General features: G+C 38.2%; 1 protein-coding gene across 1 annotated transcript; it reads right to left on the bottom strand.

Annotated features, from left to right (window-relative positions):
* Positions 1-9,187: 9,187 nt before the first annotated feature.
* Positions 9,188-21,767, bottom strand: LOC121372061 (28S ribosomal protein S35, mitochondrial-like). The gene is made up of 9 exons (XM_041498315.1): positions 21,589-21,767; positions 19,551-19,633; positions 16,344-16,463; positions 15,160-15,280; positions 14,360-14,499; positions 13,497-13,606; positions 12,900-12,969; positions 10,727-10,846; positions 9,188-9,514 (listed from the first exon to the last, which is right to left on the bottom strand). Exons 1-9 carry the CDS (start codon positions 21,737-21,739, stop codon positions 9,332-9,334), a joined length of 1,098 nt encoding a protein of 365 aa, XP_041354249.1. The 5' UTR covers positions 21,740-21,767; the 3' UTR covers positions 9,188-9,331.
* Between the last annotated feature and the right edge of the window lie 2,025 nt (positions 21,768-23,792).

Raw genomic sequence — 23,792 nt, 5'->3', positions numbered from 1 at the left:
GAGGCAACATCGTATCTTTATAACACAAACACCCCACCAACCCTCTCCCCACCTCGTTTCCGAAGCCTATAGCCTATATAGACAGATGCAAAAACGGATTTTAAAATTTGTGTTTATACCCCGATGATCCTGAAAGAAATAACTGATAATCCTTAAAATAAACATGCACACAACACACACAGACACACACATTTATACATGTATTCACCATTCATTTGAATTTGGTATTTAAAAACAAAATTCCATCACCCATGTTCATATACACGTTTGCAGCTGTCAAATGTATGCATTTACAGTGTTTTGATTGGTCAAATGAAAGGTTATATAACAGTAAGTTTTCTGGGGCTTTTTTTTGGGGGGGGGGGGGGGGGGGGGGTTTACAAATTATGTACGATCTAGGTACCACTTTGATAGTTGACATTTTGACTGTTGGCCTTTTTTCCACTGACATTTTGACTGTTGACATTTTGACCATTGATATTTAGACCGTTGACATTTTCTCATGCGTCGGAAGATGCTGGTAACGAGGGGGCAAACTGGAGCGGCCAATCATACATATTTACACATCTGTTGCATTTTGAAATCTTTTATACCATTTTTAAAAATGAGGTTTGACTTTTTTTTCTTTAACTTTTTTTTCATTTGACATTTTTTCTGTGACTTTTATTCCCCTAAAATCGTTTTTAGACTGCGGATGCACATTTGTTCCTTATTTGCTATGTCAGATGGTGTAAAGGTCGTAGTAACGACGGTTTGGGACAACATGTAGAATTACGAGCTACATTTTTGTAAAAAGTAAACCAAAAAATCTAAATATTCATTTAAATCCATATTTTAATTTAGATCTCCTTTCAACCGGGGTTGGGGGACAAAACATGTTCTGGCTCCTCCAGCTTCGGTGACACCCCCCCCCCCCCCCCCCCCCCCCACAAACACACACCTAGCCACAACGGCTTGCCCCCACACACACCTAGCCACAACTTTTTGCGGTGCCTGTTGCCCTTTGTAGGTGCGCGATGGACGTTAGTGGTATAGCGCTTGCCCGAGATGTGATGGGGTCTTGGATCGACTGTTGCTAGTGGTCCTATTGAATTCTCTTGTCCCAAGCAGTGCCATGTGGTGCATAGTTTCTGGGGAAAGTCTGTATTCAATAATTCAATGTATTTAATTAATCCTTTTACTGCAGCAACCAGCAGAATACACGTGTCTGCTCCCACGGCTGTTGTAATAAACACAGTTGACCTATTGTAATTGTTATTTATATTGAACGTATTGACCACGTGTATCAATGTCTCAATTAATATATGGATCCAAATTCTTTTGATTACCGGAATTACGGTTTTATTCTTGTTTAATCAATATTTTATCCATTGAGTTTGGTTTGAATTTTTTTTTTAAGTTCTGGAAAATACAATACTCGATGAAATGGTTCCATAGCATTAATTTTGTATCTCAGGTTCTTTTGCTAACAACAATCAAGTTTTCTGTCTTTGTCAATAACCTTGCACGCAATTCTCTACAACAGTTGAATGCATATGATCATTAAAAAAAAAAAAAGAAAAAAAAAGAAGAGAAAAACCCAGCAAAATAAAAAGTTTCATCGAACAATATTATCCATAGGCTACAGATGTGTTGTGTATCAATACCCAGGGCCTATATATGAATAACTAGTGGGGGGAGGGCAGAAGAAGTTGCCGATGGTTTTGTGGAGTCGTTTTTGTCTACCCGATAAGCCATGACCTACATGTACGTGTTGATGGTTACTTTCTTTATCTGATCCATTAGTATTTTAGTGTGTGTGTGTGTGGGGGGGGGGGGGGGGGGGTCACCAACCAGAGAGCAGTGCCGGATTTATAAGGGGACAAAAGCCCCCCCACCCCCCCCCCACCCCCGCCAGAGGGTCACCCCAGACTAAGGACTTCTTTTATATAAAAAATTGTAATAATTATAAAACTACATATGTTTTTATGCTGAAAATGGGGCCAGTTGATCAAAAATGTCTTGGCACCATCAAATTCTATGACAAAATTCATTTGGAGTCGACTTCAAACATACAGAGAAATCGATGAGTGATGTGGCAGCCATTTTTTTAAACAAGAATGAAACGATAACAAGAGGCCCATGGGCCTAAACGGTTCTCGCTAGATATAATTTTTACAAAATTAGTTAACTTTCATGTTTCGTAAAAATGTTATATAGCAAAAGGATTGTGATCTTTAATTTATTACCCACCATCAAATAACGTAATAATGAAGACTTGCAAATGAACACAACAAAGACGACATCACTTACCGAAATTACGTCATTTAATTAGAGAATACTCAACTCGCTACTCGGCAATACCGTTTATCTTGCACTTGTGAATTGAGGACAACATCAATTCACGAGTGCAAGATAAACAGTATTGGCGAGTAGCGAGTTGGGTATTCTGTTCATTACCCATTTTCAATATTTGTCATTTTATGGAAGATTTTCGAACGATACTGTTTTTGAAAATAAGTTTTCGGACTTGAGAACAAGAGGCAGCGTTGCGTCATAGTGGTGATGACGTAAGTTAGTTGTTGACATGACGTCCACCATGGAAACTATATTTTTTTTTTACACACAATTGTGACGTCAAACCTATAGTGAAGCACTGTTTATGACGTTAAAACGTATCTAGGGAAAGAAATGGGGGGGGGGGGGGTTCTTTCCCTAGGGAAAGATCACTTTTCTTTCCCCACTTCTCTCTGCCCATATGGGTAATAACAACTATTATTATCCCTATGGTTCAACATAACCGAGTTAACAAGAATCATACTAAGGTCTCACTACACAGATGTCATCTGCCATTGAAACCCATGTTAAATTGCCCAACTTCAAACGAAGATTGCCAATAGAACGGGTTCTCGTTGGCACTAACAACATACACCATTGCGAACATACATTATATAAGCATTTATTTTCACCCAAAATTGAGAACATTTCCGCCTCAGTTTTTTGCTATATGACCGCATCTGGCTGTAGTAGCGGTCCGAACAGGTGGTTCATTAACCGATTCACTCCGGCTGTCACTTGCGCTATATACCCATGTCCCAAAAGGTCGATGAACAATATTACATAACATGGGCAAAATACAGCTAGAAGGCTTAGCATTAAACATACATATTGTTTAAATTCTTCACCATTTCCTAGAAGTGAATATGTGAACCATAACGTGTCACAATTAGCAACTATAGTGGACTATTTCATAACAATGGAGCCAGTTGATGTGTAGTGAGACCTATGGTCTATGGGACCTAACATGTTCCCAATTAACTGTAGTGGACCGTGATGAAATGAACTGTCCAATTGAACCCATGGTAGACCTTTAAATTTTGACCGATTTTGTCAAACTTTGTTTGGGGGTCAATAATTTTGGGTCATTTACCCATGAACTATACTTTGATAGTAACATTGAACTCTAACCAATAGACCAAAAGATAGAGGTACCGTTTGCACAATAGATGGCATCAAACAGCCAGAGCCACTATATCGTAAATAACACATACCAAGGAAGCTAATTACAGTTGCAAACATATTATATAAGCATTGCAACAATTATTTTCAATCCAAAATTCGAAAAAATGCGTTTAACTTTCCGTCTCAGAGTGCTATATGACAATGAGAAACTCAGTGTAGTACCTCCGATCAATTATATTCACATGTCCGAATAGGACACACACACCCCTAAAAAGAAAAAGAAAATAACAAGAAACCCTACAAAAATACAATAACATTTGACATGTGTTTGCAATATTTACCCCGATACCCCACTTGGCTGAAATCCCATTTTAATTGCCGACAACCTCATTTTTGGCTTGCTAAACTTAACCGTAATTTCATTTTTCCCATGTTAAAGCCCTCACTTTCATTGCAACACGGGTCCTCGTTGGCACTAACAACATTACACCATTACAAAATGAAACATCCGGGACCGCAAGTATACAGCCATGTAAGCCTGTCACTTACCATTACCTCAAAATCGATGGCACCTATTACAAAAACTCTAAGGCTTCATTCAGACATATTGTTTTAATTCTTCACGCATTTTGCAGTATGGACCCATAACAGTAGGAACTATATTGGACGGATGAAATGAGACTGCACCCGGAACTGGTGGTTTGTAGTGAGACCGGGGTGGGGAAGCCACAACGTGTATAACAAGTATGGTTGTGTCTAGGCGCATGAACCCCAGTCCGGGGTAGCTCATACTGTGCATTTGAATGCGTCTTTCCGCGTCTTGTGAAAAATCATCTGGCTGAAACATTTTAAGTCCACGTTGGTCCTTGTTTTTCAGAAAGAAAACAACAACAATAATAATAGGAATAATCAAGAATTGTCGTACTGCTTTTTACGAAAGGACCTTGCCATGTATTAGGTCTCTACACAGATTGACACTGAAAACCCAATGGACTCTTGGAAGATTGCTCAAAAAACGGGTTCTCATTGGCACTAACGCCATACACCATAGTCAGCATTTATTTTCACTCCAAAATCAGAACATTTCGCGTGTTTGCTATTTGGCCGCATCTTGTAGTACACGGTCCGAACATGGTTCATTAACCGATATTACACATGATTGCAAAAACGGAGAAGACATAACAACTTGTCTAATTTTCCGGCTTACCACTTCCCAATATAAACCGAGAATCTGTTAGTACTTTTACTAAATGGGAGACCAAGTGAACACCTTAAAATTGAAATGGTTGAAAAAGGTTTGTTTTGGTTTACAATACCACTAGAGCACACTATTTATTAATCATCGGCTAATGGATGGCAAACCTTTGGTACAACACATAGTCTTCGACAGGAAACCCGATACAGCCATCAGTAGCCAGGGACTCTCATATGCACCATCCCATACAGGATAGCACCTACCACGCCCTTGATATACCAGTCTTGGAGCATGGCTGGAGAGAATGGATGGCCAAAAACTCTACAGCATGCCTGGTCGTTTGTGGGAACGTATCACTCTGGCTCCTGCCACTTGAGAGTATGCAACACAGCAACAAACAACCCAGAGTGCCCCTTATGGGTGGATATGGGTTTGAATTTGGACTTACTTGCATATAGCTTGACCAGCACTTCTCTTACGATTATAATAACTATCATATATGTTGAGTATGCGATTTTGAACAAATGTCTTGGCAATGACCGAAACCCTGGAACATACAAGATCAATATGTTATCATATTTTCAAGGATGAATTACGAATATTAGATTTTCATCTTCCCAATAAGTTTTCATACTAGAAATGTTACAAGATTGTTATTCGTAATACCCCATCAGTTGTTGAAGACTTTTGCAAATGTGGTTTTCTTGAATTACTGTACATTCATATGGGGAACATACCAAGAACCTAATTATATAGTTAGTTCATTAAAAATATTAGGTTGCCATCAATTGTTGCATGGGCAACAATTGTTTTCATAATGAAGTGTTGAAATCCTGTGTTTTTCTGTATATTCAGCATGAAGATCCACATATTATTAATGGCAGATACAAAATTCTACTTTCATAGTAGAATATACTGTATATATTCACAATACCATCCAAACTGTGTGTCATTATGACTGTACATTCGAAAAAAAATGCATTATGCACAAAATCACAGAAATTAGGGTGGAATTCGGATATTGACCTTGTTGACCTTGGAATTTTGACCTTTTACAATGAGAAACTCAGTGTTAGACACTCAGATCAATTTATTTATTACATGTAAGTATACTAGAATATACATTTTTGACACACACACCCCTAAAAAAGAAAAAGAAAGAAAAAGAAAAACTAATAAAATAAATAAAATTGACATGTTTGCAATATTTACCCAAATAGGGCCCCCATACACTTGGCTGAAATCACACATCGATGTGTATTACCTTTTATAAGGATGCTACACTAGTACATTTTCATTTTGGCTTGCTAAACTTATATTTTTGGATAGACAGTAATTTCATGTTTTACATTATGGTCTCACTACACAGATGTCATCTGCCATTGAAACCCATGTTAAACTGCCCAACTTCAAGCGAAGATTGCCCATAGAACGGGTTCTCGTTGGCACTAACAACATACACCATTGCAAACATACCTTATATAAGCATTTATTTTCACTCCAAAATTGAGAACATTTCCGTCTCAGTTTTTTGCTATATGACCGCATCTGGCTGTAGTACCGGTCCGAATAGGTGGTTCATTAACCGATTCACTCCGGCTGTCACTTGCGCTATATACCCATGTCCCAAAAGGTCGATGCACAATATTACAAAATAACATGGGCAAAATACAGCCAGAAGGCTTACCATTAAACATACATATTGTTTTAATTCTTCACCATTTGCTAGAAGTGAATATGTGACCCATAACATGTGTCCCAATTAGGAACTATAGTGGACCGTGATGAATGAACTGTCACCCGGAAGTGATCTGTGTAGTGAGACCTAAGCACACGTGTAATAACAAGTGTAATGACGTAATTTTGGGAAGCGCATGACGTCGCTTCCCCAGTCCTAGCTCAGACTGTGCATTTGAAATATGACGTCATTTCGTCGTCTTTTAATTGTGGCTGAAACATTTTAAGTCCTCTTGGGTCTTGTTATTCATAAAGAAAACAACAACAATAATAATATGAATAATAAAGAAACTATTACACTTGCGTGCGAGTCGTACTGCTTTTACGAAAGGAGTGTCAGGATTCATGTATTAGGTCTCATTACACAGATGTCATCTGCCACTGAAACCCATGTTAAATTGCCCAACTTCAAACGAAGATTGCCAATAGAACGGGTTCTCATTGGCACTAACGACATACACCATTGCGAACATACATTATATAAGCATTTATTTTCACTCCAAAATTGAGAACATTTCCGTTTCAGGTTTTTTGCTATTTGGCCGCATCTGGCTGTAGTACCGGTCCGAACAGGTGGTTCATTAACCGATTCGAAGAATAAGTCGAAAATGTGAAAAGTTTACACATGATGGACAAAAACGGATCTTTGGCTCAGGTGACATAACAACTTGTCTAATTTTCGGCTTACACTTCAAAATATAAACAGAGAAGATCTGTTAGTACTTTTACTAAATGGGAGACCAAGTGAACACCTTAAAATTGAAATGGTTGAAAAAAGGTTTGTTTTGTTTAACAATACCACTAGAGCACACTGATTTATTAATCATCGGCTAATGGATGTCAAACATTTGGTACTTTTGACATATAGTCTTCGACAGGAAACCCGCTACATTTTTCCATCAGTAGCAAGGGATCTCTCATATGCACCATCCCACACAGGATAGCACATACCACGCCCTTTGATATACCAGTCTTGGAGCACTGGCTGGAGAGAATGGATGGCTGAAAACTCTACAGCAGGCCTGGTCGTTTGTGGGGAACTATCACTCTGGCTTCCTGCCAGAAAATAACTTGAGAGTATGCAACAAAAACAAAACAAACCAGAAGTGCCCCTTATGGGTGGATATGGGTTTGAAATTGGACTTACAATTGCATATAGCTTGACAAATGTTAAACAGCACTTCTCTTACTATTATAATACTATCATATATTTAAAACTTATTATTAAAAACATCCATTGATTTCCGCGATTTTAGGGTACGTAATTTTACTCGTTATACCCACTGACAGAAACCCTGCCATCACTCCCCTGAAACTAGTTCAAGGATAGTACAATAGAGCTCTTCTTACCATGTGAACTTAAGAGAGAGAAATAAGTGCTACAAAAGGATTAAATAATACTCAGTATGGTATTATTTTAAATGGATCTCATAAGCTAGGTTAGGGGACCAATTAATCACTCCTCTGGGGGGGGGGGGGGGAGGGAGAATTGCAAAAGGTTTGTTTTGTTTAACGATACCACTAGAGCATATTGATTAAATAATCATCAGCTATTGGATGTCAAACATTTATAATTTTGAGGAAATCCACTACATTTTCCCTAATGCAACACAGTATCATTTATATGCACTTTTCGACAGACAGTAAAGCATATACAGCTGACTTTGACCAGTTGTGATGCACTGGTTGGAACGAGAAAAAGCCAAATCAGTTGAATGGATCCACTGTGGTGGTTCAATCCTGTGACACAAGCACCTCAAGCGAGCACTAAACTGTTTGAGCTAAATCCTGCCCTTTTTAATGGCAAAGTCTGTTCACATATTAAATTTGTGCAAGACTTATAGCCAAAATTAACAAAATGTAACATACTTTCCTTTACTAGATGTAGTGACTAACAATAAACAGGATAATAACATTGATAAACACAACAAAGATGTCCACTGTCATTCTATAATCTGTCCCATCCTCCTACTAAAATATTTCTTGTAAATAATTTCAGTTTGGTTTGACGTAAGAAGAAAAGTAAGTGTTTTGGAAATAACGAAAAAATACTATTTTTGTATGCAATTTATAAAACAATTGGATTAAAAATAAATAAATAACTTATAGTAAATTCCATAGTATGAAAAAAGGTGTTCCCTGTGGGAAGGACTATAGATGGATATTAAAACTGGTATTATACATGGCGAACCAATCTCGGCACACAACTTGTAGACATGATGGAGTCTCTTGCATCCACTGCCAACATGATCATGGTCCCCACAGCTGGGTTTTATAATCATAAAGTATGCTTCTTGAACGATACAAAACTGAAATCTCAGTGAACTGCAATTTACTGAAGCAATTACTGAAGCAAGCATCCCTTGTGTTTCCTGTAATACGTGTCTCTTGATTATACTGGCGAGCAATTTAGAGATATGAGGAAACAATGAAGGAACGAGGTGGGTGGAATAAACACTCGACTAACAGTATCTCAGTTATGATACATTTTCATTTTGTCATTTTCATTTCAACTTATTTCCGTGCTTATATCCAATGAAGGTTCAAGCATGCTGTCCTGGGCACACACCTCAGCTATCTGGGTTGCGTGTCCAGGACAGTGGGTTTGTTGTTAGTTGGTTAATGAGAAAGAAGAGGGTGTAGTGGCCTTACACCTACCCATTGAGCACTTATCAACTTGCTCTGGGTTGGAGCTGGTACCTACCAACCTGTAGTCCGATTGTTTAACCACCGAGGCCGGTTCATTTTGTTAACACGTCTGAGGCGTATTTATATGTCACTTGCAGACATGAATAACTAAGATTCTAGAGGAAGTATGCCAAAAGTCTTTATTTTCACTCCAGCAAATCTAGGAAACAGTGCATTCTGGGCTCACAGGGAAAGTCACATACCAATATTTAATAAGTTCAGATCTTAATATATAGATGTCTTTTCTCCTGTGTAAACCAGAAAGAGTTGTCAAGGTAGAGAACTCTTTAGGTTTAACATCTTTAAAACAGAGTTCTTGTACTTGTCTAAAGTGTCGCAGTCCTCCCCCTCGTTGTAAATGTCGGACACAGCACTCTTGTATTCTTGCACCACGTCCAATTTTAAAATGCTCTCCTCCATTGTTTGTTCAGAAATTTTAGCATCTTTGTCTTTCTGCAAAACCAATAAAAAATGTTTCAAAGGAAAAACGAATGTAGCCCAGGAATAAAATAATGAAACATTATTACTGTCAAACAATTGTGTATATGATCTGTTGGCAAATGGTACAACAAATTAACAAGCATTCTGAGAATACTTCTAAAGCAATACATGTTCCGTTCCGTAAGTTTTTAACATGCTCATTTACCAGAGGTTTCAAGCATGTCCGCCCGGGAGTTCGATCTCTGGGAAGCCAGGGACACAACCCAGGGCAGATCAATACATGTTCCCTACATTTTCGTATCTCCTAATTCATGGGCCATAACTCTGGGAAAACTTGATGTGTAAGAATATATGATAAAGCTATACCTAAATTTCAGCTCAATATACTGACCGGCCTCGGTGGCGCAGTGGTTAAGCCATCGGACTACAGGCTGGTAGGTACAGGGTTCGCAGCCCGATACCGGCTCCAACCCAGAGCGAGTTCTTAAGGGCTCAATGGGTAGGTGTAAGGCCACTACACCCTCTTCTCTCTCACTAACCACTAACCAACTAACCCATTGTCCTGGACAGACAGCCCATAGAGCTGAGATGTGTGCCCATGACAGCGTGCTTGAACCTTAATTGGATATAAGCACGAAAATAAGTTGAAATCAATCAATCAATCAATATACTGTGAGGCATTGCAAAAAAAAAGTCCCGAAAACAAATCTTCGCAACTGCTGAATCCAAAGGCCATAACTCTGCCAAAAATGGGCAAATGGCCACGAAAGGTCTAATTTTATCTGTAACAGAACGTCATAAAGCTATACAACAAATTTCAGCTCAATACACTGATACATTTTTAAAATAAAAAGTATGGAAAACAAATTTTTGTGTCTCCTAAGTTTAAAAGCCATAACTCTGTCCAAAATGAGTAAACTGCCATGTAAGTCAAACTTGTTAAATAAAGCTATACACAAAATATCAGCTCAATATCTCGAGGCATTGTGAAAAAAAAACATCCAGAAAACTATATGTGGGACAGACGGACAGAAAATGGACAGATAGACGGATGATGATGAAACCTATAGTCCCCTCCGGTTAGACCATTAGGAGACAAATAAATATGATTAACAAGTAGTAAGTGGAAAACTATTAATAAAACTCTCTTTTTTTCACATTTGGCAACATCAATATGAGGAGGTGAGAAAAGCAAACGAATTTGATAGCATGTTGTGATATTACCGAATCAACCATTCTTATCTTCTGCAAGAACTCCAACACATTTGTCTTTGACTTATTTGTCTCCCAGATATACTTCTCCATGTCTGCTTCCGTTTTGTCAGTTTCCCATGGTTCCTTTTTCTATCAACCAAAATACAACCTTGATGTTAGTAATAACACAGGACTAATATCCATTTTACATGCAGGATTCTTACTCCCCAGGGCCCATGCTTATAAAACTTAGTGCAGACTCAATCTCTAATGATGTCACATGCATGCAATTTGTATGGCGTTGTCATGACATTACTGTCTTAGACTCTATTAGACTCTATTAGAGTCTCGAGTCTCGACTCTAAAAGTTTTATAAGCACCAGACCAGATCATGCAAAATACAGACTATTGCAGCCCCCATTATAATACCAGAATTCTATCAACGGATTTGATGTGGCTCACAGTGGCATCCATAGATATCCATCAACAAAACATGTTTAATTAATTTCATAAAACAAATAGTTTGCGATGCAAAATTCATGATTAATATATTTCTGTACAAAATATACTCACGAAAAAAGTTCCTGTGCATCATTACAATTTCAGTGAGACGTATCTTTTAAAATGTAAAAATATTGCGTTTTACATAGATGTACTATTTATCTGTTAAAAGTACAGTGATCCTCTCCTGTCTTCTGAACTTAAAGTACGGTCTACACAATGCTTGCTGAGCCGTCTGTGATGATGTAACAGAATGACGTACTGATGGACAGCAGGGATCGATTTTGGCCCACGGCACTACGGCTATTGCCGTAGGTGCCCTTGTTACTGGACGCAGTGCCCCAATAAATTGGACCATGTCCACGGCCATAAGTAGCCGTGGTTGCCTTCCTTGTATGCCCTAGTGCCCTTCTCATGCCTGGTACCAACTAAATTGAACTTTGCAGCATTTGTCACTTGCCGTGTATTTGTCAATAAGAACAGAAATCCAAAGAAATTATTGCCGACTCTCAGACATGCAATTTCGATGGCTGCAGCCATATTATTGTTTACAAGCCACAGATCCGAGAACCACGTGGTCGCCGAGAAGTAACTGCGCAGTTGCTCTATAAAGACTGTTCTGCGCAGGAAACCTCATCTCTCACTCGCATCAGTGAAAACTTTACAGAAAGTGGCCTTGGTGTCCTACCCTTGAAAGAAATGTTGCCCTTGGTGCCCTGCCCACTGGCCTTGGTGCCCCAAAAATTTCCTCAAACCCAAAGCCAAAATGGCCTTGCCCTGAATTTTTTTTAATTCTACCCCTGGGACAGTCATGGTCGTACTTTGTGATCACTCAATCGGTTGCCTATAGTTCTTCCACTGATTGGCCTTAACTCAGGGATGTATTGGGATGTTAAACTTGTCATTTCCAAATGATTCCATTTGTAAACCCGCTTGATATTGACAATTTATTAACGTGACTTTAGGTGTTGACTCCTTACATATGGAAGATCCCTAATATCCCTAAACTGTCGAGAACATCTCCACAGACACTGCATAGTGTTCTCATGAACACCAAAATTATTAGCAACAACATTTGTGCCATTCTAACCTCAATAATACCCATCGTTTGAAGAAGATCATTTTCTTGGAGGCGTGGCATCACACTGATGACGATCAGATACCAACAAAAGTATTTTTATGAGTGATGAGAATCCATACAATAGTTTTAGAGTCCAATGATAAGAAAAATGACATCAAACAGGAGCACGTGACCAAGAATGCTAGTAATGCAACTTGAGATCACAAAGCATGAATAGCTCGTGCAATTGACAGGACACCTGTGGAATATCGAAGTGAGTGGTTACACATTCATTTACCGAAATGTGTATTATCAGATTTCAAGTCAATTATATTCTATATGCAATTATTTGGTGCACAGGAACTTTTTTCTGCGAGTATATATATATATATATACATAATTAATTTAATTTCATACATTTTTAATTGTTTTAATATGTAATGAGAAAAACATTCACAGACAGAACTATAAACAAGGCTTCATTGATCAAGGATTTATAGTTTGTAAGGAATGAAGCTAAAAGCGAAAGCTTAACATTGACCTAAGCTGACCCAGTTTAGACAGTTTGTTGAATTTCCTATTCATAATTATATTCCAAATTGTGTGACATATCTATTAAAACACATAAAACATAAAACTCACCCATGATTCATGAACAAGTACTGTAAGAAGGTACATGGCATAATCATAGTTTTGTTTCTTCAGTGGACATCTGTAACAAAATGAAGACTATCATATATTTGCATACAGCATTTTTTGTTAACTGATTCTGTGTTAGGCTGTAAAAATTCTCATAGTTTTTTTTAAGAATTTGTATTTATTTGTAACCTTCATTAAATACTGTAGCTTCAAACATTGTTTTCTTCCTTTTCAGTGAAGCTTGTATGTTTGTCACTCGGTTCAGGCCCACAATGACTTGTTGCTACAAATGGGATGATTTCATTTCATTTCAACTTATTTCTGTGCTTACATCCAATTAGGGTTCAAGCACGCTGTCCTGGGCACACTCCTCAGCTATTTGGGCTGTTTGTCCAGGACAGTGAGTTAGTTGTTAGTGGTTAGTGAGAGATAAGAGGGTGTAGTGGTCTTACACCTACCCATTGAATCGTTAAAACTCGCTCTGGATAGGAGCCGGTACCGGGCTGTGAACCCTGTACCTACCAGCCTTATGTCCGATTGTTTAACCACGACACCACCGAGGTCGGTGATAATGAAAGAAAAACACCTGGAGCTACCAACCTGTCAGACGTGATGGTAAGCTCATCCGAGTTGGCATTGTATCGATCTCCAACCAGTCGAAGCAGCTTGTCTCGTGCGTGGTAATCCAAACCAAGACTGCTCAGCTTCACCTAACGTACAAAGAGTAACGTTATTCATGAATCATTAACAACATATCAAACACTCAAGTTTGTACGGTAAACATGCACTTCAATGCACCGAGTTTCTCTCTGTAAAGAAACCTTTCTAGTGATAATAGGACAACAGTTGTGGGCTGTTTTAACCTGGATGTAAATATTATAGCAATTCACTTGTTTATCAGTGAACTTCCACATTTACTGCATCAGGTTTATGCTCAAGATATATCCATGCTAAAACATTTGACAGCAAATAGTACTATTTTTAACATCTTATTTATATCCTATGGAAAAAATGGCATTTGTATACCAAATGAGCAAGTCAGGGTAGCTCTTCAAATCTATTAATGGCAAATGAAAGTAAGCGATGTTATGAAAAAGTGTAGCATTAAATGAAAAGTATCACCTATATGCATAAACATACTGAGATACTTGTTAACTATATACTAGGTAATGATGAAAATTAACCACTACATTACTCGTCGGACTACTGTAGTATTTTATTTTCTAAAGCTTCATGTGGTAATGCATATCATTATTTACTAGAATACTTTCCAGGAATAAATGTGACTTCTAGACCATGTTTGGGCCCATGCTTATAAAACTTTTGTAGTCTAGACTCAATATTTAATAACGTCACACGCATACCATTTGTATGGCATTGCCATGACATTTTAAATCTCCGACTCTATTAAAGTCTTGAGTCCGGCTTCTAAACGTTTGCTTGTAAAAGAATCAAACTCAAACCTTAACGGACACTGTGTGAGCCCTGGGATCTCGGACAGACGGGCTGGAGAAGAGATAGTCACTGGAGACCACTTCAAGCGGAAAGTGATTCACACACTTAGCATCTGTTTCCAAACCTTTTGGCCATGGGGTGCAAAAGTCTAAAAAAAACATTATTGATCTAAATATTTTCATACAATGTAAACAATCTAAAAAAAATTAAACAATGCCAAATAGTTATACTTTAGATAATTACTCCATGATCATACTTCTGGTCGGATGACCTGTTTTAGTATTAGTACTGTCACAAAATAAATTACCAACTTACAAATAAAATAAAACAATTCCGGATGTTTATTATTTTTAAAGGTCTAGGTCTGAAGGTGGGGATTTAGGGATGAGAACTGATCAAATGACACTAGCCATTTTTCATGGTGACTGGAAACCTTCGTAGGCTCGAGTCTTCCGTATCAATAGAAATATTTCTTAACGTCTACCCATGGATGTTTTACCACAGACCGCTAATGACCATATTAATTATGTACATGTATTAACATATTTGATTTCAATACATGAGAAATACAGCAGAAAAGAATTCTTCCTTCTTTCATCATTTTGAAATTTGAATTGAAGAGATGGCTTCAGGAAATTAATTATTTTATTCTATATTTATATTCATTCATGCCTATTATGAAACAGCATATAAAAGAGTTGACAGCTGAAATACTTCATTCCTGCTAATATAAAAAATTAACTTTACTTTTGTTAGCACTTTAGATTGATTACTTTGTAACAGTTGCTGTTTGGCAAGGCCAACAAACCTTTAATGGCAGCACAGTGTTTCTTGACATGATTTGGCGTAAGATGAAGAAAGTTTGGAATCTTCATCAACTCTGCATTAGCATATTTCTCTGGAATCACACCTTTATTTTCTTTCAGGTTCTGAAAAAAGTATGTATAATTCAGGCCTAATCTAGCCAGCAAAATGCAGTTACCATATTAGCAGTAGTGAAAGAATATTAACTGAATTTTCAAATGACAGTAGTTTAAAAAAAAAAGTATTCCAACAATAAACAAGCTGAATATATTACATGTATCAAAAAACTAAAACATGTCCATTAAAAAAAATTGTCCTTAGCTTCTTTTTGCTTGCCAAGATATCATTTTTGTCACATTCATTAATAAAAATAAGCATTCTGAGAGTACTGCTACTGCAATACATATCCCCTACTGGGCACAATTTATTTTTTCATATCTCCTAATTTGAAGGGCCACAACTCAAACATGATCTGTAACAGTAAATGATAAAGCTACACACAAAATTCAAGCTCAATATTTTGAGGCAATGCAAAATAATAAACAGTTTCGAATTATTATTTTTTTGTATCTCCAAAGTTCAAGGACCACAACTGTCAAAAATGGGTAAATTGCCATGAAAGTCAAACGTGATCTGTAACAGTACATCATAAAGCTATACGCAAAATTTTATCTCAATATCTTACAGCATTGTGGAAAAAAAACCATTCGGAAAACTATATGTTGGACAGACAGGACGGAGATAAAATCTAGTGTCCTCTGGTTGGACCAGTTGGGGACTAATAAAAAGTGTTAAAGTTTGTTTTGTTTAATGACACTACTACAGCACATTGATTAATTAATCATCGTCTATTGGATGTCAAACATTTGGTAAATTGACATATAGTCAACCAGGAAACCTGCTATATTTTTCCATTAGTAGCAAGATATTTTTTATATGCACCATCCCACAGACAGGATAGCACATACCACAGCCTTTGATATATCAGTCGTGATGCACTGGATGTAGCGAGAAATAGCCCAATGGGCCCACTGACGGGATTCGAAATATAAAATGTGTAGTATTTTCTATGTAGAACAATGTGCATGTACTGCAGTTCCTGTGTACATGTATACATGTAAACGATGCTGGATCTAAAACTGATTTAAACTGTGTTGTAAACATGGACGTATGTGAAGTGATAAGCACCTCCACGTAGCCCTGTCTGACGGGGAAGGGCACAACACTCCACTTGAACGTCTCGGCCGCCGGCCACACAACGGTCCAATCCTGGTCAGTCTTCATCTGCTTGTATCGGGGCGGCAGCACCTAAGCCAAAGTAAAATATCACAGCAATTAATGATGAATTATTTATTATTTACTCTACACCGTATTCACGTGAGACCACAACAATCAAACAGTTACAGCATAAAACTAAAAATACGTGAAATAAATAGATTTACATGGATCTTCGAAGCCAAAACGGACGCTGCACATGTCTTCATATACTCTTCAAAAGAAGAAACGCAAAACCACATTGTCGTAACATTTGGAGAATTTATTTAATTATTGAATGGTGAGTCCGATAATTACCAAATGTTGCAGGATTGTTCACAATTCACTCTAGTCCATTGTGAGTAAGTGATAGGACACACCACCAAGGTCAAGATCATCTGGAGTCAATACCGGGTGTGGCCTCCGCGTGTGTTGACAACTGCCTGGCACCGCCTGCCCATTGAAGCAACCAGAGTACGGATGACGTCCCGGGGGATGGTGGCCCACTCGGCCTGCAAGGCTGCTGCCAGCTCGGGCAGGGTCTGGGGCTGTGGTTGTCGCTGTCGGTCCAACTCGTCCCATAGATGCTCAATTGGGTTCAAATCCGGAGATATCGATGGCCAAGGAAGGACATTAATGTTGTTGTTCTGTAGGAAAGCCGTTGTGAGACGTGCTGTGAGAGGCCTGGCGTTGTCATGTTGGAACACTGCGTTGGCGTTGGCCATAACTGGAACGATGTGTGGCCGGAGGATCTGGTCAATGTAGCCCTGTGCATTCAGGTTGCCTTGCACGTGGACCAGGTCAGTTCTGCCAGTGTGTGAGATGGCTGCCCACACCATGACACTACCCCCGCCAAATCTGTCCACTTCCTGCACGCAGTTTGCCGCATAACGTTCACCACGACGCCTATACACGCGACATCTTCCATCATGACATCGGAGCAGAAATCGGGACTCGTCACTGAACCACACCTGTCTCCATCGCAGTTGAGGCCATTGTCGATGAATCTGGCACCACTGCAGTCGGAGTCGACGGTGTTGTGGTGTTAAGATGACACCTCGAACTGGACGTCTGGTACGAATTCCTACCTCACGTAGGCGGTTCCGTACGGTCTGGTCGGATATCCTGCGCAAACCTGGTATTGCTGCGGCTGTGGAGGTGGCAGTAGTCAATCGTTCCCGAAGGTGGCGTACCCGGATGTAGCGGTCCTGCCCGGGGGTAGTGACCCGTGGTCGACCGGATCTAGGGAGGTCACGTGTTGATCCATGTTGCTGGTAACGGTCCCACAGTCTGGAGATGGTGCTTGGGGACACATGGAATGCCCTGGCAACGGCCGTTCTGGATTCGCCTGCGTCTAGTCGGCCGATGGCATTGTTTCTCTGCGGTTTACTGAGACGTGGCATGTCCTGGATTGTCAACTGTCGGCCAGGCAAGCGAACACCCTGCACTTTTATACTGTCGGTGTTCATGTTGCACGTGCAGACAACGCACGTGCAGTGGTGACATGGTTTGCACGTGGCTGCGTTTTTGCGAATATTCACATTTTGGAACTTTATTGTACAGTAGCTGCGTTTTATCGAATGTAACCGTGGGAATGTGTTTGGGACATGCAATGACCTTATATTCACAAAGCATGAACCGGTAGGAAACATAAAATCGGAGTTATATCCCATTTGTACCCTTTTGCGTTTCTTTTTTTGAAGAGTATAGATTGCCTTACTATGTATTTTCCAAATATAAACTGACCGACTTGTACTTGAATGTATTAATTAACAAGTTTTCTTACACACCCGTTGGTGAGAACATCATTCTTTATTTTTCAGAACACATACTAATAACACATGTATATATACATGTACAAGCTTTCTGCCAGAAAATAAATTGAGGGTATTTAAAAAAAAAAAAAAAATGACCATAAGCATCCCTACAAGGTGATTATGGCTACGAAATACTTTGTCATTCGACCGCATTTTATGTGATCTAACAAATTTTAAACAGCATCTATCATCTATCTAAAGTGATCTAATTTTATCAAATCAAAAATGCACAAATGAAATCGACATTTCAACAGCCTGCATCACCCAGGTGGATTAAGTTTGAGCAAAATACCTACACATCTGTGTCATTTGAAAAATGTCAAACCCCAACCCTCAATTTTTTTTTTCATTCTTGATATTTTATTTAATATTAAAGAATTTAATGTTATTTTAAAAAATATCTAGCTACATATATTTGACTCTACATTGAGGCAAACTGAAGATACATGTATTTAGACTGAATTGTATCAAAGAAAATACGCACACGTATATAAAATGTATCTGAGTAATAACTATAGACAGCAATAAAATATTACATCTACATGTACATGTACATTCACATCATTGTAAGACAAAAACAGAACATGTACGACTCCTAAATGACTGAAAATAAATTGATATTTTCTTCACTTGATACATGATATATACATGTACCCCATGTTCTTTAAAACATTGTTCACTGTATCATGGGTGGCACAGTGTTAAAAATAGTGGTACGACTCAAGGTTGCCAAATATAACACACAGTGACACACAAAACGGTGACACAAAAAAAAAAGGGTCTTTGAAAAGTGGTATGGTGATACAGCCCCTTTATATGTATTAATACTGAAACCAGACTATAATTAATTTGACTTAAATCAGTCTTAAAGATGTTGGAGGTCCAACATTTGAAATCTGATCGACAAAATGATTTAAGCTTTAGTAAGCAACAGTAACAGTATAATATACATATATGTACGGTATACATGTCAGGGGACAATATTTCAAAATCTTAGGTAACCGGAAGTTAGTTCATGTGAGTTTTACTTAGTTAACCGATTGTTCGATTACGTGAATATACTAGTAGTTCTTGTAACCGATGAGTTAGGCCTACCTAATCCTAAAACACTTGAACTACGGTTCTGTACTACATTGGTGGTTCAAATGTATTTAAAAACAAACTGATTTTTACTTTCATTACTGATATATGGTACTTTAAATTTTAGAATGTAATAGTTCACCATGTAACCGATTGGCGGTTCTCGTGATTTTAAAGTTGCGTAACCGACACACGAACAGAATAACGGTTCTCATGAAATACTGTGTCCTGTATGTCCATGTACCTGTTTTCTTTTTCTCTGAACTCTCTTCATTTGCTCTTTTGGTTTCAATCCAACAATTTGGTATGTCCGAAATTCATCTTCAACTGCAAAGTAACAAAAATATATCAACAGGGAACAAAACAGGATTTTTCCTCGATACAAAGACCTTGTAAGTTGTATTAAACAGAATACCCGTAAAGCTGGAGTTTCAGTCTCATGGGTGCCCGGCTTAGATGGGTTCCACTTTATGATACTAGTTAGTATTATCTACAACAAGATGTCAATCACATGCCAAAACCCAACCTTACATGAACAAAGACATTTTTAACAGCAGTTTGGCAAAAAGTTGAAGAAGCCAACTTCAGAAATGTATTTTTTACTTTATATTGTTAAGTACAGTACATGCCATCTCTAGTCTTATATATATAAAAGAATTGAGGAGTTGCACTGTTTTGTCAGTTCCATCAGCAGGACTCACACTGACCATAGTCAAATTTTCCAACTGTTAATTTATCTACAAAGTGGTTACAACATTTAGTGTTTTAAATTAGCCATTTTTTTATAATTTTAAAGAAAATATCCCACATACACAGTGTCTGAAAATTGGCTAAAACTAAATTTCTTCTGATAATGTATGTATTAGTTATTAATTAATATGTACATTTTTTGTTATGAGCGAACTCAAAATTATTGATGTAAATGTATTTAACATCAAACATAGAAAACCTTTAATTGCCTACTCGGCGGATGGCAAAAATTTGATATTTTTTATTATAGAGTTGTCTCTGATGGTACCGGGATTTCCTGTATTTAAGGAAAATCCCACCTTCGAAAAGAGAATGTTTTATCTGAAATCAGACCCAGGGCTTAAATTACAAAGTTGAAAATACATCAATTCGAATTTAATTGAGAAGGAGCAATGCATACATGCATTCTATCTAGGAGTGCAACGATACAGTCAAAACTGTATTGCGATACAACAAACCATATTGCAATATAGTTTATACATACTGCTCGCTTGATGTGGAAATGAACACTTCTATTCTCTATGTAATGGGTTTTCCAAACTCTGCCTTGTTTTCGCCAAGTTAAAATAGCAACGAGTTTGCATTGCAAACAACACCGCGAAAGACATTTGAAAAATGTACCGAATTCACAGATCAACATCACAAAATGCAAAAATACGAGTCGTTCAGCAGGTTTGTGCTAGAAGTGGATTTTGGTATCCAGTTGCCTAAATAATTTTGTGCCCATTTCGGATGAGTGGGGCTAAAACAGGCAAATTTGGACAATCAAAAGTACAGTGTTTTTCTATCTCTACAGCTACGTTTTTCAGCTTTTCTTCTATAACCAAAACCAAACTGATTCCACGGTTAACCACACATCACTAGGGCCTAAACTTCTGTTTTATTCAATAAATGTTGTCACAATACACCCTATGTATGACCTTAAAAAACTTAATCATCCACTTGGTGGAGCGTTCAGCTATAGTCCCATTGGTTTGGAGTTCGAATCCAGTCCTTTGTACTACATCATTTATAATGCTTGATGCAATATTCAATAGCCTAGGGATGGGATGATTAACTGCGGGTCAGAAAAATCACAGTTTTAGGCTAACGGTTCCTCTTTGTGTAGCATGGTTTATTAAAAAAAATTGTTTTTAACATTATCCCAATGACACAGTAAGGTACTGACGGCAATCACAGCACTCAGATCCGTTACATCCGACATGTTTGCATAGGTGACAGTAACCCAAGGTCCTGTTCAGATCCTGCACCGAACCTGCAAGCCGGGACTATAAAGACTGTAACCTCCCAAAAGGTGGGACTGATCTCTGTGAAGAATCCACAGATAGAAGAAAAAAAATTGGAGCATGTTTCATCCCAATAATGAAAATAGAAATATAATGAACACATGTTAACTTCAACTATTATAAAATTCCGTCATATCAAGAAAATCACTTCGGGCCACCGATAAGGTCGAGCCATGTTAGCATGACGATCATCATCATCATGCCATGACAGTACACTGACAAAAGCATCTGTTTTAGACAACAAACCTTGCTTTAAACGTGTTTGTTCACTTTCCTTTGCAACTCTCTGACAAAATATGGCACTCGATCTAAAATGTCTGATACGTTGATCAAACAGAAGTCTTGTTTTGCGTTGGATTGACATCATTTGTCGAACAGCAATGATAGTCACGTCCATTCCGCTTTGTATTTGTTTTCATTCCTTCGAAGAATTTGAGCACCATTAAAAAACCCAACCGGTAATAACTCAAATTGGACCTCATGTCAATGTTATTCAGACGAATTCAAAGGCACAATTTGATGACCCACATATGCGTATACCATCCCACTCCTAGCTCGTGTGTCTTCTAGCCGTGGTCTACTTAAACCACGCGACGTAAGTAGACCGCGTGGTTTAAGAAGGCCACGTCTAGACAATACTTGAGCTAGTCACCCCCATTGTTGGAAAAGAAAGTTTGCTTTGTTTAACGACACCACTAAAGCACATTGATTAATTAATCATCGGCTATTGGATGTCAAACATTGGTTAATTCTGACTCGTACAGGGCACAATATTTCACGTGAACCGCCGTTCTGTTCGCGTGTCGGTTACGCAAAGTTAAATTTACGCGAACCGCAAACTGGTTACGTCATGACCTGTAAACGTTCAGAAATTAAAACTTGCAAACTTCACGATTACAGGACGTTTATTCACGCAGACATACTACTAGTATTTCGACAAATGTTTTAGGCTGAATTTTAGATACTTGATGTACAGCAAATCAGTAAACAACGTTATATTTCAACAGTTGTAAATTGCAACCAGTCTAAAGTAAATTTTCAGTATAGAGTCGAGCCAAAAGTTTTAAATAAATGTGCTCAGACCGCTGGGGACGGCTACATTATCTGCTGCTATTTTATCTCTAAAGGAATATATGTAGACATAATATTGGATTGCCTTTAATTTTGCATATGTTAAAAACAGTTTTAACGTAAACAGGAATCCAAAAGTGTCAAAAAATTTGAACAATACTAACATCGCATAATGAGCTTTAAAAAAACAAACACTTGGAACGTCAATGTAGTATAGAAGTACCATCGATAAAGTGAAAGTAGCATAGTCACCGCAAAACGCAAAAAGGAATCTCTCCAAATGATTATGTATATATTTCAAAGGCGTAGCGCCCATTACGCACAGTACGCATATGCGTAATGCAAAAACAAAATCTGGGAATAGGTAGAGGCTGTCTGTAATTGTTCTATAAAACATCCTCTTAAAATTGACTCGAAAAAAAGATTACAAAAAAAAGAAGAAAAACAAGGGCTCAGATTGCATCTACAGGCGTCCTGAATTTCAAACTTTTCACAGGGGGAACCCCCCGAATATCCCCGCTCAGGTACGCCTTTGGCGTGCGTAATGCTAAAAAAATGTCTGGGTACGCCCCTGTATTTTGTTTCAGTACTGGGGCTGATATTCAGTTCTTTTATAATATTGTTAACTTTAGCAAGCATTAAAGATTTTTTTTTTTTTTTTGTAAAATGTTTTCTTTTGTATTTGTTTTAACTTCATGTTTCAGCTAAAAACAATGTATTTAAAATATAATTTCAAAGTAATTTTGAGGTAACCGATCAGGTAACCCACGGGTTACGCAAATATAATTCACGTAACCAAACAATTGGTTACCTAGGTAAAAACAAGGTGAACCGACTTCCAGTTCCCTCAGATTTCGAAATATTGTCTCCTTCTCGTAGTCATCAGAGGAAACCCGCTACAAGGGATCTTTTATATGCACTTTCATTCAGACATGAAAGCACATACACCTTTGACCAGTTGTGCTGCACTGGTTGGAACGAGAAAAATGGATCCACCGAAGTGGTTCGATCCTGTGATGAAAGCACCTCAGGTGAGCACTCAACTGACTGATATAAACCCCCCCCCCCCCCATAGTGGGAGTAAATCCTTCAATTCGAGCAACAACGAAGACCGTCGGGCATTTACAACCAGTGACAGCGGGGGGGGGGGGGGGGGGGAGGCCCCAATATGGCTTGACCCCCCCCAAAAAAACCCCGCACACACCATCATTGCAACTGTTTATAGTCCATTTGCATTTTAAAAAAATACTAATAAAAACAATAAAAAAGAAAAGAAAGAAATGTTTTATTTAACGACACACTCAACACATTTTATTTACGGTTATATGGCGTCAGACATATGGTTAAGGACCACACAGATTTTGAGAGGAAACCCGCTG

The sequence above is a fragment of the Gigantopelta aegis genome, chromosome 4 (assembly GCF_016097555.1).
Source record: "Gigantopelta aegis isolate Gae_Host chromosome 4, Gae_host_genome, whole genome shotgun sequence".
Classification (NCBI taxonomy): domain Eukaryota; kingdom Metazoa; phylum Mollusca; class Gastropoda; order Neomphalida; family Peltospiridae; genus Gigantopelta; species Gigantopelta aegis.
Note: the sequence above shows the minus strand (reverse complement) of the source record. Positions and strands in the feature narration are given on the sequence as shown.

Excerpts from the sequence above, each read along its gene's own strand:
- LOC121372061 (XM_041498315.1), bottom strand. The coding sequence starts at position 21,739 with ATGGACGTGACTATCATTGCTGTTCGACAAATGATGTCAATCCAACGC. Across the intron at positions 16,464-19,550 it reads TTCAGAGAAAAAGAAAACAG|GTGCTGCCGCCCCGATACAA; the intron begins GTACATGGACAT and ends ACTTTGGCTTAG. Across the intron at positions 14,500-15,159 it reads ACACTGTGCTGCCATTAAAG|ACTTTTGCACCCCATGGCCA; the intron begins GTTTGTTGGCCT and ends TGTTTTTTTTAG.